We start from the raw sequence: 15,142 nt of genomic DNA, 5'->3' as shown, positions 1-15,142 counted from the left end.
TACCGTTAGGTAGTTTGGGGTCCTGTCCGGTCAGGTTGTATTATTGTTCTCAGTGCTTCAGTCTCTTCTTCAATCAGTGTGGTAGATAAAATAATAATACAATACATTCTCTCTGTTTTGTGCTCTGGCCCATGTACACTGCCGTGGTATTGGTTGATTGTAAAATTCAGTAAGTTATTGAAGTCAATGGAACCTGTGTGTGATTCTGTCTAGGGTCTGGTTTGTCCTGTACTACTGAAAATAAAAAAAAGAATATTAATACTGATTATTTATTAACTAGAATGCACTCTTTGTTGGAAATACTTTGTTTGACCACTCTTAAAGGGGCTGTCAGCACCCAAATCAAACTTATATGTGATCATGCTGTCGTTTTGTTGGACTGAGATAATAAAAGTTGACGATATGGAGTGACGCTGGCGCCATCAGTTGTGTGGTTTTCCAGTATACAACGTTGCATGGATGTTACAATATCTCCCCCCATAATATTGCTATTAAAAATTGAACCCCCATCGACCAACAAACGAGTCGATTGATTGAACAAACACTGATTCTGTAGCGTGCTACCCCTTTAACATGTTTCTTCTGAGCTGTTTCTTCCTGTTCTGAAGGTGTTTGACCTCTTCAGTGTAAAAATGCTGTGTACAGAGATGTGTGTCACTGTCTATTACCTGAATGTCTCTCGACTGCAGTCTGACTGTCACTCCAATAAAAAAGAAAACATGTTTTGGACTGCCTGTTTCTGTCCCTGACTTCAATGTGTAAACATTTGTATTGTCTTAACTGAGCTTATAAGCATATCTTTCAGCTCATTGTTAAGTTGTCCAGCGGCAACTTTACGGTTTTGGTTCACTCTAAACACTCTAATAGTGTGGTTTTTGACCTTTTTCAGTGAAAAAGCCAAATAAGCCCATTGTAGATGGTTACCAACTACCTGGTGAATACAGTAGCGCATTTTACAGCTAAAGAGACAGACACAGTTGGTAGAAACCAAACACAGAGCTAAAAAGAAGACTGAATATTGGACTTACATTCATCAGGAGGTCAGAAGCTCGACTCCAAATGAACCATCACGCTGCTCCGTAGCTGCAAATAAGCAACAGTTTGCTGACAAGTTCACCTTTATCGATGATGATACATCAAAGTTGTCTTCGCAGCTGTTCACAACGCCACAAAAGAAAAAGAAAATTCAGTTATTGCAGGATTAAATTCGATTCAACGACTGGATTTGAGAATATCACTTCAGGCTGAATGCGTTACAGTCACCTGTGTGGAGTCATGATCCCAGCTATCTGCCAAAAATGAGTAAAATATTACTTCTGGATTACTTTTCAGTAGGTAATAGATCAGAAATAAGTGAAAAAGTAACAAGTTCAGCAGATTATTAAAAGTTTGAATGCAAAAAAAAAACAACTAGTGTTTCTACATACACTTCATAATACATGACCTATAGCTTATATACTTTACCAGCAGCTGATTATAAAGACGCACAGTTTGTGTTGTTTTATTTGGAAAGTACATCTCATTATGCAGAAAGTAAAGGACGCTTAAAAGCATCCGACCATCTATAAATGTCGAAGCCCATTACCACTCATTTCTCTCTCACATACCTCTAACAAAGATACAGAAACTTAAAGAGTGCTGACAGAAAACAGCTTTATTGAAGCCAGAAAAAAAAAAAAAAAAGAGTAAGCTGCTGCATGATGTATAGACAAACTCATTCAGACACATACACACACACACAAACACAAGACGGCCGCACACCCGGGTGGGCAGCGGTGCAAGCTGAGGGTCCTGAGAGAGAAGATGAACACACTGTGTAGTGGATGTAACCTGTTTCACATCATGGCACTGATTAACCAATTCATCAATCACCAAATCAACCAAACCTAAGAGTCAGTGATGTTAAAGGAATTAAAAAAACAAAAACAAATGTGACCCAGAATTTGTTCTAACTGCTGAAGCAGCTCTTTCGGTCACTCTGGCAATTCATTCACTCACAACACTGAACCGGCTGCTTCTGCATGAAGCAACAAATAGTTAAAAGTAATGTGTAACTTAAATAAATATGGTGCTGAATAGTTGAACCAAACATGTTGTGTTTATTATATTATTTAACCAAGCAGCCCCACTGGGGAATCATACATATTTCATCAACTGTGATGTTAACAAAATACATTTTGTCATCTTCTGTTAAAGTGAAAACACAAAGCAAAGTAAAAAAAAAAATGCAAATCAATACATTTTTTTGTATTCGGGAGCACTGCATCCAAGCAAAGCCTCAGCTTGTCTCTATTCTTTCATTAAATAAACTGACGGCTGTGGCTAGACGTTGCCGGTGCCAGCTGGAGATGTCCTCAGAGGAGGTCGGTGGAAGTGGAGTTGAAATGTGTGTGTGTGAACTGTGAAACCGTTCGCACACACATAAATCCCGCAGAATGTAAAAACACCATAAACCAACTTCAATTCCAAATCCCTATGAGGTGTCAGCCCCAGACTCCACTGGGACGTGGTCTCACAGGAAACAGGCTGGCTGCTGCAGGACTTTGATGGGGCTGCGGGGGCGACTGAAAATGTGCCCGACGATGGAAACGGAGCAGGAGAAGGGGCTAGGTGATGATGCGGCTAATTGACTGCAAGGAAGGGAACTCCTCGCTCTCCCTGATGTGCAGGGTCTTGTGGGAGTTGAAGTCTTTGGGGGCCAGTACCTGTCTGCAAGTGGGACACACCTGGCAGTCCATCTCAGCTGCTGCATTAACCACTGTGGTTGGCGTCTGCCAGGCGTTCTTCTTGTTCTTGTTTTTCTTTCCTCCTCCAGCGCCTGACTGCTTCTCCATCGCCTTACAGTCTCCGTGGGCAGTCAGGAGCTCCTGCTGCTTGCCAGTGTCCGGCAGAAGCACCAACAGCTCGTTGAAGATGCGGTTAAAATCCTCTCCGAGCAGGTCCTTACAGCTGCGGTGGTACAGGGCTGCTGATATCACACCCTGGGAACGAAGAGAGGGGGTCAGGAGACAGACGAGCAGAGTGAGGCAGCCTTCAAGCCTTCAACACATAACTATTTACTTGTTGATTAATGATGGGAATGCAAAAATTCTCAGGACCACAGCTTTGATTATTATGTGGTGAGTACCTGTCTGAACTGTGCAGAATAGTTTTTGAACTCATTGAACTGTGACTCATCGTTGTGGAGGTACTTTCTAATTGACTGGATCAGCTCTAGGTTCCTCTGGTGGAAGTCGTCTGGCACCAGGTAACCACTGCTTGACACCTTGGGGGGCCTGGGAATTAAAAAAAAAATAGTAATAATAATTTTAAAAAAAACCACTTAGTACCTGATGTGGCCAACATCAATAAATCCAAAGGAGATCATACAAAACAAGGGAAACTGTCTCACAGGTTGACTGCAGAGGGAGCAGGCTCCACCACATTGCTGTTGAGGGGGATCCCGGTAAATCCTGGTGGAGGTTTAGTGGCTGAGAATCCCAGGCCGGGTGGAGGTGTGGGCATAGTGGAGGAAGGAGCAGGAGCGGAGGCCTTCATTGGGAAGGAGCTCTTGAAGCCTAAGAGATAAATACTGTCAGCTGCTACTTCGACTGCGACAGGATGAACCCCAAAAATGGATATGACGTCTCAGGTAAATTAAGACAAAAAGCCAAATTTGGGCAACAAGACAAAACACAGGAGTTAATTTGAGGTGGCAATCAATACAGCTGAGAGTGACAGCTGTAAATTCAGCCAACACAGACCTCTTTAGGCCTTAATATTGACAAAACAATAACTTTGAAAACTGCCACACAGACAGGAAGTGAAATTAGCGATCAAAACCTGTTATGGAAACTGACTTTGCATTTTCAGAGGTACGTTGGAGCATTTCCAATGCACTTCCAGAAAGTCTGCCTGACGTTTTTTTTTGGAGACAGTACCTATCAGCCATTACAGCAGGTGCACAGTCAGCTTCCAAGAACAAGTCATACCCCCCCCGTAAACGTTTAATCACGGTACACACAAGAAAATATAAGTTAGAAGATGCTGAATGATGTCATCGTGGAGTGCTGTACCTGGCGGTGGGTTCTTGGTCATGAGAGCGGGAAACTCTTCCTCCTGCTCAGGTGGGGGGTGTGTGTGGGGATGAGGTGCTACCACGACTGCCTCCTTAATAGTGGGTGGAGATTTCTCAGGGTGGCCATTTGCCAATCCACTGGTCAGTGCCGCTGTCCCAGCACCAGAGAGGGGTTTGTTCCGAGTTTTCTCAGGGACGTTCTCCTTCTGTGCTGCCGTTTCCACCGAGACTGCGCTTACAGTTTGCGTCATCCCCGACACTGAACACACAGATGTAGAGGGAGCGGCCGTGTTCTTCTGCTGCTTTTTCTTCTTGCTGGCTTTTGAGGTGGGAGGATCGGAGCTGGGGGTCGGGTTTGGAGGGTTGGAGGTCACAGCAGGGGGTCTGCTGTTGCCTCCTTTAACAGTGAGCAGAGAGGAGATATCCAACATGGTGGGCACCGAGCGGAACTCCTGCTGTGTCAGTCCTCCGCTCTCATCATCAGAAGACGGAGGGGACCGGGTAAATGTCGCTTTCCCATTCTCTCCCATTTTCTTTCTCCTGCGTGAAGATGAAGAGGTTGACGAGGAGAGGAGCTGAGGACCGGAGGATGAAGATGGGAGCGGAGGGGAAGGTCTGGAGGAAGGAGGGGGATGAGCGTTGGGTTTTGCTACGGCAGTATGGTTGGACCAGGCAGAGCGGCTGCCAGCTGTAGTTTTGAGGGGCCGGATTTTGGACACAAGAGCAGGGAAATCCTCCTCTTGGAAAGAGGAAGTCTTCTTAGGTTGAGCAGAGTAAGCTGGGGTCATAGGCGATGTGACAGCAACCGTTGAAAGGCTGGGGAAGTCGTCTTCCTTTAAAGCCGCGGGGGCTGCTGCTACCGCCACAGGAGCTGGCTTTACACTGCAAAACACACAACAATAACAACATAAATGGAACGTTTCAACACAACAAGGTGTGTGTAGAGGATTTCAGTTTGTACTGTGTGCCAAAGGTTACATGGATGTGGCAGCTGTGGCCCCTAAAGCTGGGAAGTCATCTTCTGGATTAGTGCTCTTCATTGTTCTCACTGTTAAAGAGGAGGCAGGAAATACGTCAGCACAGCAAGTGACTTCTATCAGCTGTTACAGAACATAAGCATGAACTGCTAAGTATATGTTTAACATTTTCCTTCTTCACCTGGAGGTTTGCTTGTTGGTTTGACGTGTCCGGCCCTGTTTCTGGGCTCTTCTGGTTCTGTTCTCTCCGTCCTCTCCTCTCGGCAGTGTTTGGGAGCACTCCTCTCCTGCACCGCTCCTCTCTCCTCCTGTCTACGCATTGCCATGGACGCCCTCATGGCAGCTGCCACCTCCCTGTCCTCTTCCTCTCTGTGTGGACAAGCACACATTCAAATATACTCAAAAAGCAAGAAGAAACCAAACCAACCAAACCAAAAATGCACCAATCTGACTGCAACAGCTACCACATTTTGGATGGTTTGACCACAAAAAGCACTGGAGAAACTGCCAAGTGCTCCATATCAATACAGAAATTACACAGAAAGGAATGTCACTCACTCACACGCACACGCACACACACACACGCACGCAGTGACAGTAGAAGGTTGTGGGATGCTTGACTGTGACGTCATGCATCATTCATTAAATATTTTCCATGCTCACTCCTCTTAAATGACACTGGGTCTGCAGTCCGGTCGTCAGGCTCATGACAACATTCACATCTATCCTCCAAAGTTTCTCCATGTCATCCAATCAACGCCGCACTGCTAATTTAGACTTACCGGGAGTACCTCCAGCTCTTCTGTCCCCCCTGAGGCCTCCCTCCTCTTCCTCCTCGACTGTGACGCACCTCCTCATAGTCCTCCCCTGTCACCATACCTAAGAACACACACAAACGTTTCATTCACATTCACTGCCTTCAAACCACAGTTACCGGTCCCACGCACACACACAGAACAATAACATCCTCACTAACTTTCATTTCTCCTCTGTTGTCTCGGGGCGTAGTTGAACTGTAGGTCGATGTGACGATTCTGGCGAGCCTCTGCCCGGTTCTTGCTGTGTGCTGCGGCCTTGTGGGCCTTGTAGTCGATCTCAGAGCGGAATGCATGGGTGAACTGTTCTGTGGCACAGTGGCCTTCCTCACACAGATAGTGACTCTCTCTGAAGTGCTCGCTCAGGTACTGATAATCGCTGTTGGTAGCAGGGTAAGAAATAAAAAAAAAAAATTAAACCACAAGCTTGACCTACTGAGCCACCACAATCCCCTTTCAAAGGCGGATTAATAGCTATATGTGGTTTCCGCATCTGAAATAGTTCTACGCACCTGTAGTACTCCTGGGAACCGTCTGCATCACAGAAATGGCAGAAGTAATGGTCCCTGCGCAAGTGTTTAAGCAGCTCATCATTATCAAGGTAACGGTCATCGCAGAACTTGCAGAGCGGGTGTCCTCTGTGGCTGGTGTCGTCCGGGTCTCCATGTGCTCGGTGGCGTGCGAGTTCCTTACGGTTGTACCACTTGCGCTCGTGTGAGAAGATCTGGTGGGAGAGAGAGAGAGTGAAGTTTAAAGTGCAGATCTCTGACTGCACTGTGATCTTGGTCTGCTGGAATCTATCCTTTGGACACGTTCCACCTGGTTTACTTCAGTATGTGCGCATTATTGACAATAGTTCAAGATGAAAGTAAGTAATTCCTACTCCTGTTCCATGTATGGAGGGCCAAGACAGTGTTGCAGTTTAATAGGGCATAAATATAAGTGTCCATCAATAAAATACAGAGTGTAGCTCACACTGCAAAGAGAACAATAAATAGCTGCAAAATAGCTGGTGCCGCGAACTATTAGATAGATCCATATTGACTGAAATGTCAACTTAAAAATGTCGACACTTTGCACCAAAGGCGTTTCAGGTGTTCATAGTAAGCGTGACAATGATATGGTTTCTCTTTCAATCAATAACAAGATTGTCAACATTTGTTACGTGCTAATTCATGCTGTGTCTAATTTAACTGAAAATGGCATCATACTGTGCAAGACCTTTTGTGATCAAGTCCAGGTGCAGTTTATGGTCAAGCACCATGGTCAGGGATAATGCTTTGGTGCCCTCGGGTGGTGCAACAAGTAAACTGCATTTTCTGACCATGAGTGCCACAGTGTTTTCAATTTGACATTATAAGAACAATAATTTTTATTTGGGCTAAAGTTAGATCCCCAAAGGTGTTTTAGGGTCCCAGCCATGACATTTCACCACAGCTCTTACTGGCCATCACATGATCTATAACCATATGTGTAATATTGACATTTTCATACTGGCAGAAATCAATTCTGTAGGTCTACCTACTCAAGTATATCCAGTCTGACCAGTATGTTAAAACTGTCCAGACCGCTTGTTCTACAAGTGCGGACTGTGTCTCTGTGACCTATGACTGACAGGTCCCCAGATGGGTTGGTTTGGGGTCAGTGTACCTTGAGATGCTTTGTGCAGAGCTTGCAACAGAAGAGCTCGTGCTGCTTCCTCATGTGGTGCTCCAGCTCCTCAAACTTTGAGAAGACTTTAGGCTCTGAACAGCGGAGACACTCTGGCAACAGCAGACGCCTGATAAAACAGTCACACACAGAAAATTCAATCAGTGTTCAGCAAACACACAATCAGAAACTACGGGCAGGATTAAAACCAAACCAGATGAGATTGCATCTGTAGCTGGCTGTTATACATAAAACATAAACTCACTGATTGCATACTTTGGTTGACACACATTGACTTTACCACTTTGAAAAGTGGGAGACATAAACAGGCATGTATACTTTGCCAGTTAGAAGATTATACTGGTCTCTATTGGCTCTGTAGTGGGGGAAACACAATGTTTTTTCTTTCTGTGTGTAGATATGTAGATTTTAATCATTTAGGTTTAATTATTTTGGACACAAAGATGCCCTGCTCCTGAGTAACGATCTGTAAACAATCTTCTGTCTGCACTGCCATGGCAATACTTCACCTGTCTGAATTTCGCCATGCACATACACATGTCACACGAGTAAGTGCCATGAAATAAGGTTGTTGGTTGTGCTGTTTTTAAACCACAAATGTAGTCATGTCAACCAGGTTTCTCTTAATCCCTTACCCTGATTACAACTACTTAATTGAGGGTCTGGCAGCACAAAATTAACAGAAACAGTTGCACACAATGATAAAGAATAGATAATAGAGCAGGGCGGTACCTGTACTGGGCATAGATCTTCTCGTCACTGAAATAGATATCATGCTTCCTCTCACAGGGGAACTGCTCGTAGGGTAGACACGAGAAGGCCTCCAGTTTTTTCACAAACACCACCTGAGAACAACACGACAGATCAGATCGCAAGAACTGCTGATCACTTCATGCCACACACACAATTAGGGGAAAGTGGAGGGATAAAAGGCTCATCGTTCACAGTTTAAAAGGCTTTACAGGGTTTACAATCTGAGGCAGGAGCCCCTGCTGAAGAGTTTGGTAAAACTGAGCAACGTTTTAAGAGAAGTACAAGGATCTTGTAATGTGAGAGGCACCCTATGGAATTATAGGAATGCATTCACCTTACAAAACACAGACAGTACAGAGGGTTATGTAGTTTTGTCCCCAGCAACAACAATTTGTAATATGTGTTAATAATTAACAGATCACGTTTCACAATATCTATATTCCAGCTGACAGGTAGCGTTACTTTTGAATGAAGTGCTAGGCCTTTATTGCTATCACACTCTGTCTAGCTGAGTTGACAAGCTGGCTGAAGTCCATTTAGCTAGCTAGCTGAGAGGAAAGACTTCCACGAGGAAACGGTGACTGACAGACATGCGAATTACCATGAAAAGGCAGCCAGGAAATAAAAAATAGCAAGCTACCCACCACCGCCGACCCATTTAAACGTACTCACGCTGGTTTGTTTGACCAATGGCAGCTGACATGTTCTGCTAGCTTGAATGCACTGACACTGCACTGAAGCACAGATTCACTGTCACATTAAGTAAAGAGGATCAGGCTTGTTGGACCAGCACACTGTCAACTGCTCACTTGCGGAGGCCAACCTGTTAGCTAACTCTTCCTGACTTGAGGTCCAGCTAACTAGCTAACCTATACTGACAGACTTGCTAATGGTAGCGTGAGCTAACATAGCTAAGCTAATGACAGCGAGAAAAAAAAGTAGTGTGAGCAGCTGGTAGACGCCGCTGGCTGCTCTGCCTTATTTACCAATGTTTTTCATTTACCATGAATCCGGCTAACATTTTCTCGTACAAATATCTGCTGTTTTTTCTCCAGTAACACTACCAGAACGCTGCGGCCTAGCTAGCACCACCAGGCGTCATCCCCGAGCCAGAGTAGCGAAGGAGCGCGCACCTTGTCGAGCTCCTCCCGGCAGACGGCGCAGTACTTCTGGTCGCACAGCACCCTCATTTTGGTGGAGCAGCGGTAACAAACCGGGTGGTCGCATTTTCCTAAGGCGAAGATGTCGACTTCTTGGCAGCACAGGACGCAGTGCTTCTCAGCTTCTTTTGTGATTGACGAATCCATTGTGGCGAAAAGGCACAAATCAACTTTAACACTATTTGTTGTTAAGGGAGAGTCACAGCCGCTGAAGTGCTTACGTAATTCTGAAAGTCTGAGCTGCTGCCGCGTCTCGTAACTGCCGTGCCCCTGATTTGTAAACTATGTGGATGGACGAGCTCCCTCCGGCGAAGGGCTGCTGACACCCATCGCACATGTGTCTATCTGCGCAGGCGATCATGACCAGTCCACGTGTGTCCCATGGTGTCTGTATGTGTGTGCGTGTGTGTGTGACACCGGTCTGAGCCTATGGTCTGAGATGATGCTGATAGGAGGTACTGCACTTTGGCAATATTAACACGTGCCTCAAAGTCCTAGTTTAACGTACACACCAGTATTTTCTCTGTTTTCATGATGGGAGTTGCAATTATACCACGATTGGGAGATGAGGGCACTTAATACGAGATAATATTTTAATGTAAGTCCGCTAATTAGATTACAACATTTAATAATATGTATTTTTCATTAATTTTAGAAATTATTTAAAATATTAATTATTTTAAATTCCTGATACTTGTACTTGAAGTTTCAGCTGAGTCTAACTCAAGATAGACCTGATGACATCATCAGAGTTATCCTGAGGTAATTATTTTAAAGTGTGTGAAGTTTATACTAAACTGGGTTTTAAGCTGTGGGTCGTCATTACCACGAATGCTAACGTGTCCTATGTGGACCAAAGGGTTCCTGTGTGAAGGCCAGACAGCACACTGTGGAAGCTCAGGCTCAGGCAGAATCATTTGGTTTCATTTCAATTCAAATGAAACTCACATTACTTTCTATTATGACTTTCTTGTTTCTGCCCAGAGCCTGGTGACGTCCTGATACCAGTGAATAACTGTGAGCGGACCCTGGAGTCTGTAAACAGACTGTGGCTCTGCTGTTTCAACAGGAAGAAAAACAGGTTTCCTCATACAGATTTGTATAGCGGATCAGCCGCAACTGTCTTCCGTCTGGATCTGCACAGAGGAACTGTTTATCATTAGATCCCCATTTCTGCAACCTGGAGATCACCTGCTCTGGTTAGGCTCTTAGCAAGTTACAACAACACAAGCAGTAAGTGAAAATGAAAACATCCATTTAATCATTTCAGCGGGACATCAGTTCATTCCCTAACAACAACTCTCTGTAGAGCTGAGTCAAACGGCTACATGTTAAAGTGACTTCAGCTGCTTTAGGAGATTTAAGACCATACGAACAGTTGTAATCTGATGTGATGACTGTGAATGTGCGGATTTCCATTTTATCATCATCACGATATTTACAGAAGAACAATGTAGCAAAATCAGTATTATTTTTATCACATTTGCAGGATGAGGGCACCATTAAAGATTCACTGTTTTCAGGAAAGTGACAGATTTCCAGGAAGTCTCCATCATGGAGGCTGTAAGCAGTGATGAATACGGTCAGTCAGTGCTTTAATGAAGTCAATGGTTGTGAAGTGTCTCTCTAGTTAGTGTTTCTTGTAGTGGCTGCTGCTCAGTCCCATGACTCTGAAGGTGCAGCTGGCGATCTTCTCATAGAGAAGGAACATGAGGGCAGCAGTCAGCACCGTCTGCAGCAGCTTGGCCTCCAGGCCTTTGAACAGACCCAACATGCCATACTTCCTATGGAAGGAAACCAGGGTCGAAACGTGGCAGATGAATGTCAAATATGAATATGTGAAAGAGCAGAAGTCCTTGTTAACATTTATTTATGAATGAATCTGGCCCTAAAATATGATACAGAAATGAACTCAGAGAAAATATACAACAAAAATATTCACGAAGCAAAATCCATATTCTATTCACCAAATCATCATCATCATAGTTTGCCAAGTTACTTACAAGTCTTTCAGATTTCATGATTTTATTGACATATTTCTCCACAGCAGCTTAATCTTTAGGTCTTCTGAGTAACTGGGGTGTTTGTTATCACCCAGGTTGCCTGAAAAAAGCAATCTGATGATTTGGGCTGCCAGTCTAAACACTGCCAAAGATGGTTTACCATTTGTTTTCCCAATTTATAACAAAGTCCTCATTATACAACAGCTACAAGTGCTCTAAGTCAATATTCATCACTGCATTATGTGCTGTGTCTAAAGAGGAGGACTTCAACAGAGCCGTAAAACTATTTGAAAACAGTAATATGTAGTCTGTGTGTGTGTGTGTGTGTGTGTGTGTGTGTGTGTGTGTGTGTGTGTTTGTGTATACCCACCTGACTCTATTGACCAGCAGACACTTGACACTCCTTAGACTGGACAGTAGTTTGGACTTGTCTGCTGACTCGCTGAACTGTCCAAACTGCAGTGAAACAGAAACAAACATTTGCTCTTAAAGCTCCGAAGTGAAGAATTCTTCTGTGTAATTACAGCATCTTTTCAAATCTACATTTTACATGTGTAAACCAAAGACTCGCAGACGCAGACACATGCAACCTACCCTGAGAATGGACTGTATCGTCTGCAGTGGGTACGTAACAATGGTGGCCACGGCTTTGGCAACAGCGCCGATGATGAAGACCTCAACAGATGACAGCTTGGGGGAAGAAAGAAGAAACCTTTTCACATTTTTGGGCAATTTCATACTATTAGTGGACGAGTCTGGATGGGCTCAAATGTCCACACTAACCGGTTTGGTGGAGTAACACTTTACCCTCCTTCACCATCAGCATATTATCTTTAACTAATACATTTATCCGCAATTGCTCCACAAATATGTCAAAATGCTCATGTTAGGAAATCAGGCAAACGTGTTCGGCCAAACTGCTTCTCTCACCTCTGCTTAAGCCAGAAATCATGTGAACACAATTACCAAGAGTCTGCATATCGAGTGTCTACTCATCCAGATGATGGGATGACCTGCAGTGGCTTACCTTCTTTACTGCTCCACTGGTTCATTGTAAGAGCATAATGTGTGTTTTTTCATTTATTGTATAAACATGATGTAACTATAATATTACTGATTACTTCTCATTATCATTAAGTATAAGTCAATTTGACACGTTTTCAATATGCATTGTAGGCTGTCAGGCAGATCAGCTTGTTCCAGACTAAACAATTTAGCAAATATGTTCAGTTCCTTGCGTTTACTTTTCACACGCCTGAAGGAGTTTTCACACTCAGCAGCATTTTCAGTTGTCATAGGCTCTTGTGTTCTTGCATAATGGGAAAATGCAGTGTCTCCTCTTTCCAGTTGCACTTTTAATTTCACTTCACTGGAGCTTGAGGTTCAGTTTCTTCGCTATTAGCTGGCCGACCACAAAACTTGCCTGAACAACACCCTCTCTGTCAGAACGCTTGTTGGAAATCCAAACTCTGCAGAGGAGCCTAGCATTAGTTTAGAAGTCCGATATCAGCTAGGTTTTATTCTGTACTTTATTACCCAACATTCCTTTCTCTAAAATGCTGCTCTGATTTTAAGCAATGATCTTTCCCTCCCTCATCTCTCCCCGTCTGTCACTCACCTCCCTGGGAACCCCTCTCCTCAGCTGCCTCTTCAGTCCTTCGTAAACCATGAACTGGATGGCGGGGTTCAGCACCAGCAGCAGGGACGGGAAGGTCCCGTTCCACAGTGCTCCCACGCCCTCGTCACGAATGATTTGCACAAATGCATCTGCAAAAAACAGAAGAGTAAATGAGCCATTACTTTAAAAAAAAGATAGAGGTCATAACCCAAGAGCATCCCATGTATGGCACTAAACATCACCCGCTGTGTGTGGTGAATATAAGCATGATCTGACAACGACCATTTACCCAAAGTCCCAGAGTAGTTGGTGGGCCGTATGTCTGCATTGCGGAACTTGGAACCTTGAAGCTTCAGCCTGGTGTTGACGACCCATAGAGGAGTGGTAACCAGCACGTTTACAACGCCTAGAGACAAGGAGGCAGCTGCAAATGAACACGTTAACCAAAGCAAACACTCCTGTCCTGAGTTTATGAGGTTTACCTGCAGCGATGCCTATGATTAAGTCAGTGCTGTGTGATGACTGCTTTCCCTTCAGCAAGCTAGCCTTGATGCTGTGGAAGCAGTAGAAGTAGACAAAGTTGGAGCAGCACAGGCTGCAGATGACCGGGAACCAACCTCTGTAAGGAGCCAGTCTGTGGGGGGAGGGCAGTAAACACAGGAACACATTAAAGAGCCCATCTACTGCAATACTGTAGTGGACATATGGTGCTTGTGATGTGAGCGTGTGTGGGGGTAAACATTAGGATCATTAAAGACAAACTGTTTGAATTTATTGGCCGGCATGTGTGATACTCAAAATTGCTTTGGGTATACTATGACAGCAGTGCACATGTATGGTAAGCATGTAAACACAGGATGACAACGCTAACGCTTTAACTCAAGAATTTATAGGCAAGTAACTAAATGAAGTCTGGTCAAATGACATTTTTTCACTCACAGTCCTTCCTCTTTGACAATTTCTGCCAGAATGGCTGGAGTTGATCTGGCTTTCCTATTTTCATCCACTGAACACAAACAAAAAGACAGCTTGTTTTGAATGAGTACATTTGATTAATGATTATAATAACAATACAAAAGACTGCATCAGCACTGTTTCTTACCTTGAAGCCTCAGTCTGGCAGTATCAAGAGGGAAGAATACTGTCATCGCAGTCACGCTTCCCTAAGAAAGTGAAGAGAGTCAGCATACAGCTGTACTTTCGTTCTCTTCCATATGGAAGATGCCTTGCACCAAACGCCATTGACAAATCTAACAATTTAAAAGGGCATGAGCACGTACAGCACAAAACGCGAACTAAGACGAAGATACTACATTTTGTGTATGATCATAACACAATATTCAATTCGTCTCGTTCGGTCGGTTATATATAACACCAGATACTGCTGAGTGGAAAGGTTGCTCGTATCATTTCAAGGTTTACAAATGTTGGTTTCTTCTATATGGTATGTGGAGTCATCAGGACTGAAACATTACGTTAACTCTTGGCTGCAGTTTTCTGTGAAGTTCTACAGTGAATGATCACTAACTGTACTGTTATAGCTACTGTAAGTCTACACTTAATTAGCAAAATGAATAGTGGAAGAAAGGCGAACTCACCACTGCTCCGGACACAGCATGAACCAAACTCTCATACGAGAAAACCGCGGAGCTCATTTTGAACTTATTTAGTCCTTCTGACCTTTAGCGCCACTAAAAGAAAACCAGTGACAATAATAAGATAAACCGATGCTTTACCCTCACAGTTATACTACCTACTTTCAGCACAGACGTATGATTGGGGCAGGTCTCGGTGCCTCGCTTCCTTACGACTGACTTGTTCTACGTAGCAGGGCATTATGGGTAACGTAGTTCTCATTACGATAACTAATCTTTCACAGACATAAGGCATTAATATGAATGCTTTAACTTTGTGTTATTGAAGGGTAAGTTTGAATTGTTTGAAACCCAGTGATTGTTTGAAACCCAGTGATTACCTTGTAGCTCTCAAGCACCAGCCAGCTTCTCTGCTCTCTGTTTTCAAATGTGAAAGCATTTGAAGTGAAATTAAAGCTGTGGCAAGTGCAACTGGAAAGAGGAAACTGGGCAT

The 15,142-nt window shown here is 44.0% G+C and overlaps 2 protein-coding genes across 2 annotated transcripts; both read right to left on the bottom strand.

Moving 5' to 3' along the window:
* Positions 1 to 2,079: 2,079 nt before the first annotated feature.
* On the bottom strand, positions 2,080 to 9,689 carry znf598 (zinc finger protein 598). The gene is made up of 12 exons (XM_076753349.1): positions 9,407 to 9,689; positions 8,253 to 8,365; positions 7,500 to 7,629; positions 6,362 to 6,573; positions 6,011 to 6,228; positions 5,817 to 5,913; positions 5,216 to 5,403; positions 5,036 to 5,105; positions 4,056 to 4,939; positions 3,392 to 3,557; positions 3,128 to 3,275; positions 2,080 to 2,981 (listed from the first exon to the last, which is right to left on the bottom strand). Exons 1-12 carry the CDS (start codon positions 9,578 to 9,580, stop codon positions 2,607 to 2,609), a joined length of 2,775 nt encoding a protein of 924 aa, XP_076609464.1. The 5' UTR covers positions 9,581 to 9,689; the 3' UTR covers positions 2,080 to 2,606.
* Positions 9,690 to 10,667: 978 nt separating this feature from the next.
* On the bottom strand, positions 10,668 to 14,866 carry slc25a17 (solute carrier family 25 member 17). Its single transcript, XM_076752746.1, has 9 exons — positions 14,653 to 14,866; positions 14,157 to 14,217; positions 13,994 to 14,060; positions 13,537 to 13,688; positions 13,344 to 13,460; positions 13,055 to 13,203; positions 12,031 to 12,126; positions 11,807 to 11,892; positions 10,668 to 11,217 (listed from the first exon to the last, which is right to left on the bottom strand). The coding sequence occupies exons 1-9, from the start codon at positions 14,707 to 14,709 to the stop codon at positions 11,064 to 11,066; spliced, it is 939 nt and encodes a 312-aa protein (XP_076608861.1). The 5' UTR covers positions 14,710 to 14,866; the 3' UTR covers positions 10,668 to 11,063.
* Between the last annotated feature and the right edge of the window lie 276 nt (positions 14,867 to 15,142).

Source organism: Chaetodon auriga, chromosome 16 (assembly GCF_051107435.1).
Source record: "Chaetodon auriga isolate fChaAug3 chromosome 16, fChaAug3.hap1, whole genome shotgun sequence".
Classification (NCBI taxonomy): domain Eukaryota; kingdom Metazoa; phylum Chordata; class Actinopteri; order Chaetodontiformes; family Chaetodontidae; genus Chaetodon; species Chaetodon auriga.
Note: the sequence above shows the minus strand (reverse complement) of the source record. Positions and strands in the feature narration are given on the sequence as shown.

What these genes read in the sequence shown, in the direction of transcription:
- znf598 (XM_076753349.1), bottom strand. Translation starts at nt 9,580, where the DNA reads ATGGATTCGTCAATCACAAAAGAAGCTGAGAAGCACTGCGTCCTGTGC. An exon ending in GGTTCCCAGGAGTACTACAG is followed by an intron (nt 6,229 to 6,361) that starts GTGCGTAGAACT and finishes TGCTACCAACAG; the next exon opens with CGATTATCAGTACCTGAGCG. An exon ending in GCCACAGCTGCCACATCCAT is followed by an intron (nt 4,940 to 5,035) that starts GTAACCTTTGGC and finishes TGTGTTTTGCAG; the next exon opens with TGTAAAGCCAGCTCCTGTGG.
- slc25a17 (XM_076752746.1), bottom strand. Translation starts at nt 14,709, where the DNA reads ATGAGCTCCGCGGTTTTCTCGTATGAGAGTTTGGTTCATGCTGTGTCC. An exon ending in GGAGAGGGGTTCCCAGGGAG is followed by an intron (nt 12,127 to 13,054) that starts GTGAGTGACAGA and finishes TCTTCCCCCAAG; the next exon opens with CTGTCATCTGTTGAGGTCTT. An exon ending in CGATACAGTCCATTCTCAGG is followed by an intron (nt 11,893 to 12,030) that starts GTAGGTTGCATG and finishes GTTTCACTGCAG; the next exon opens with TTTGGACAGTTCAGCGAGTC.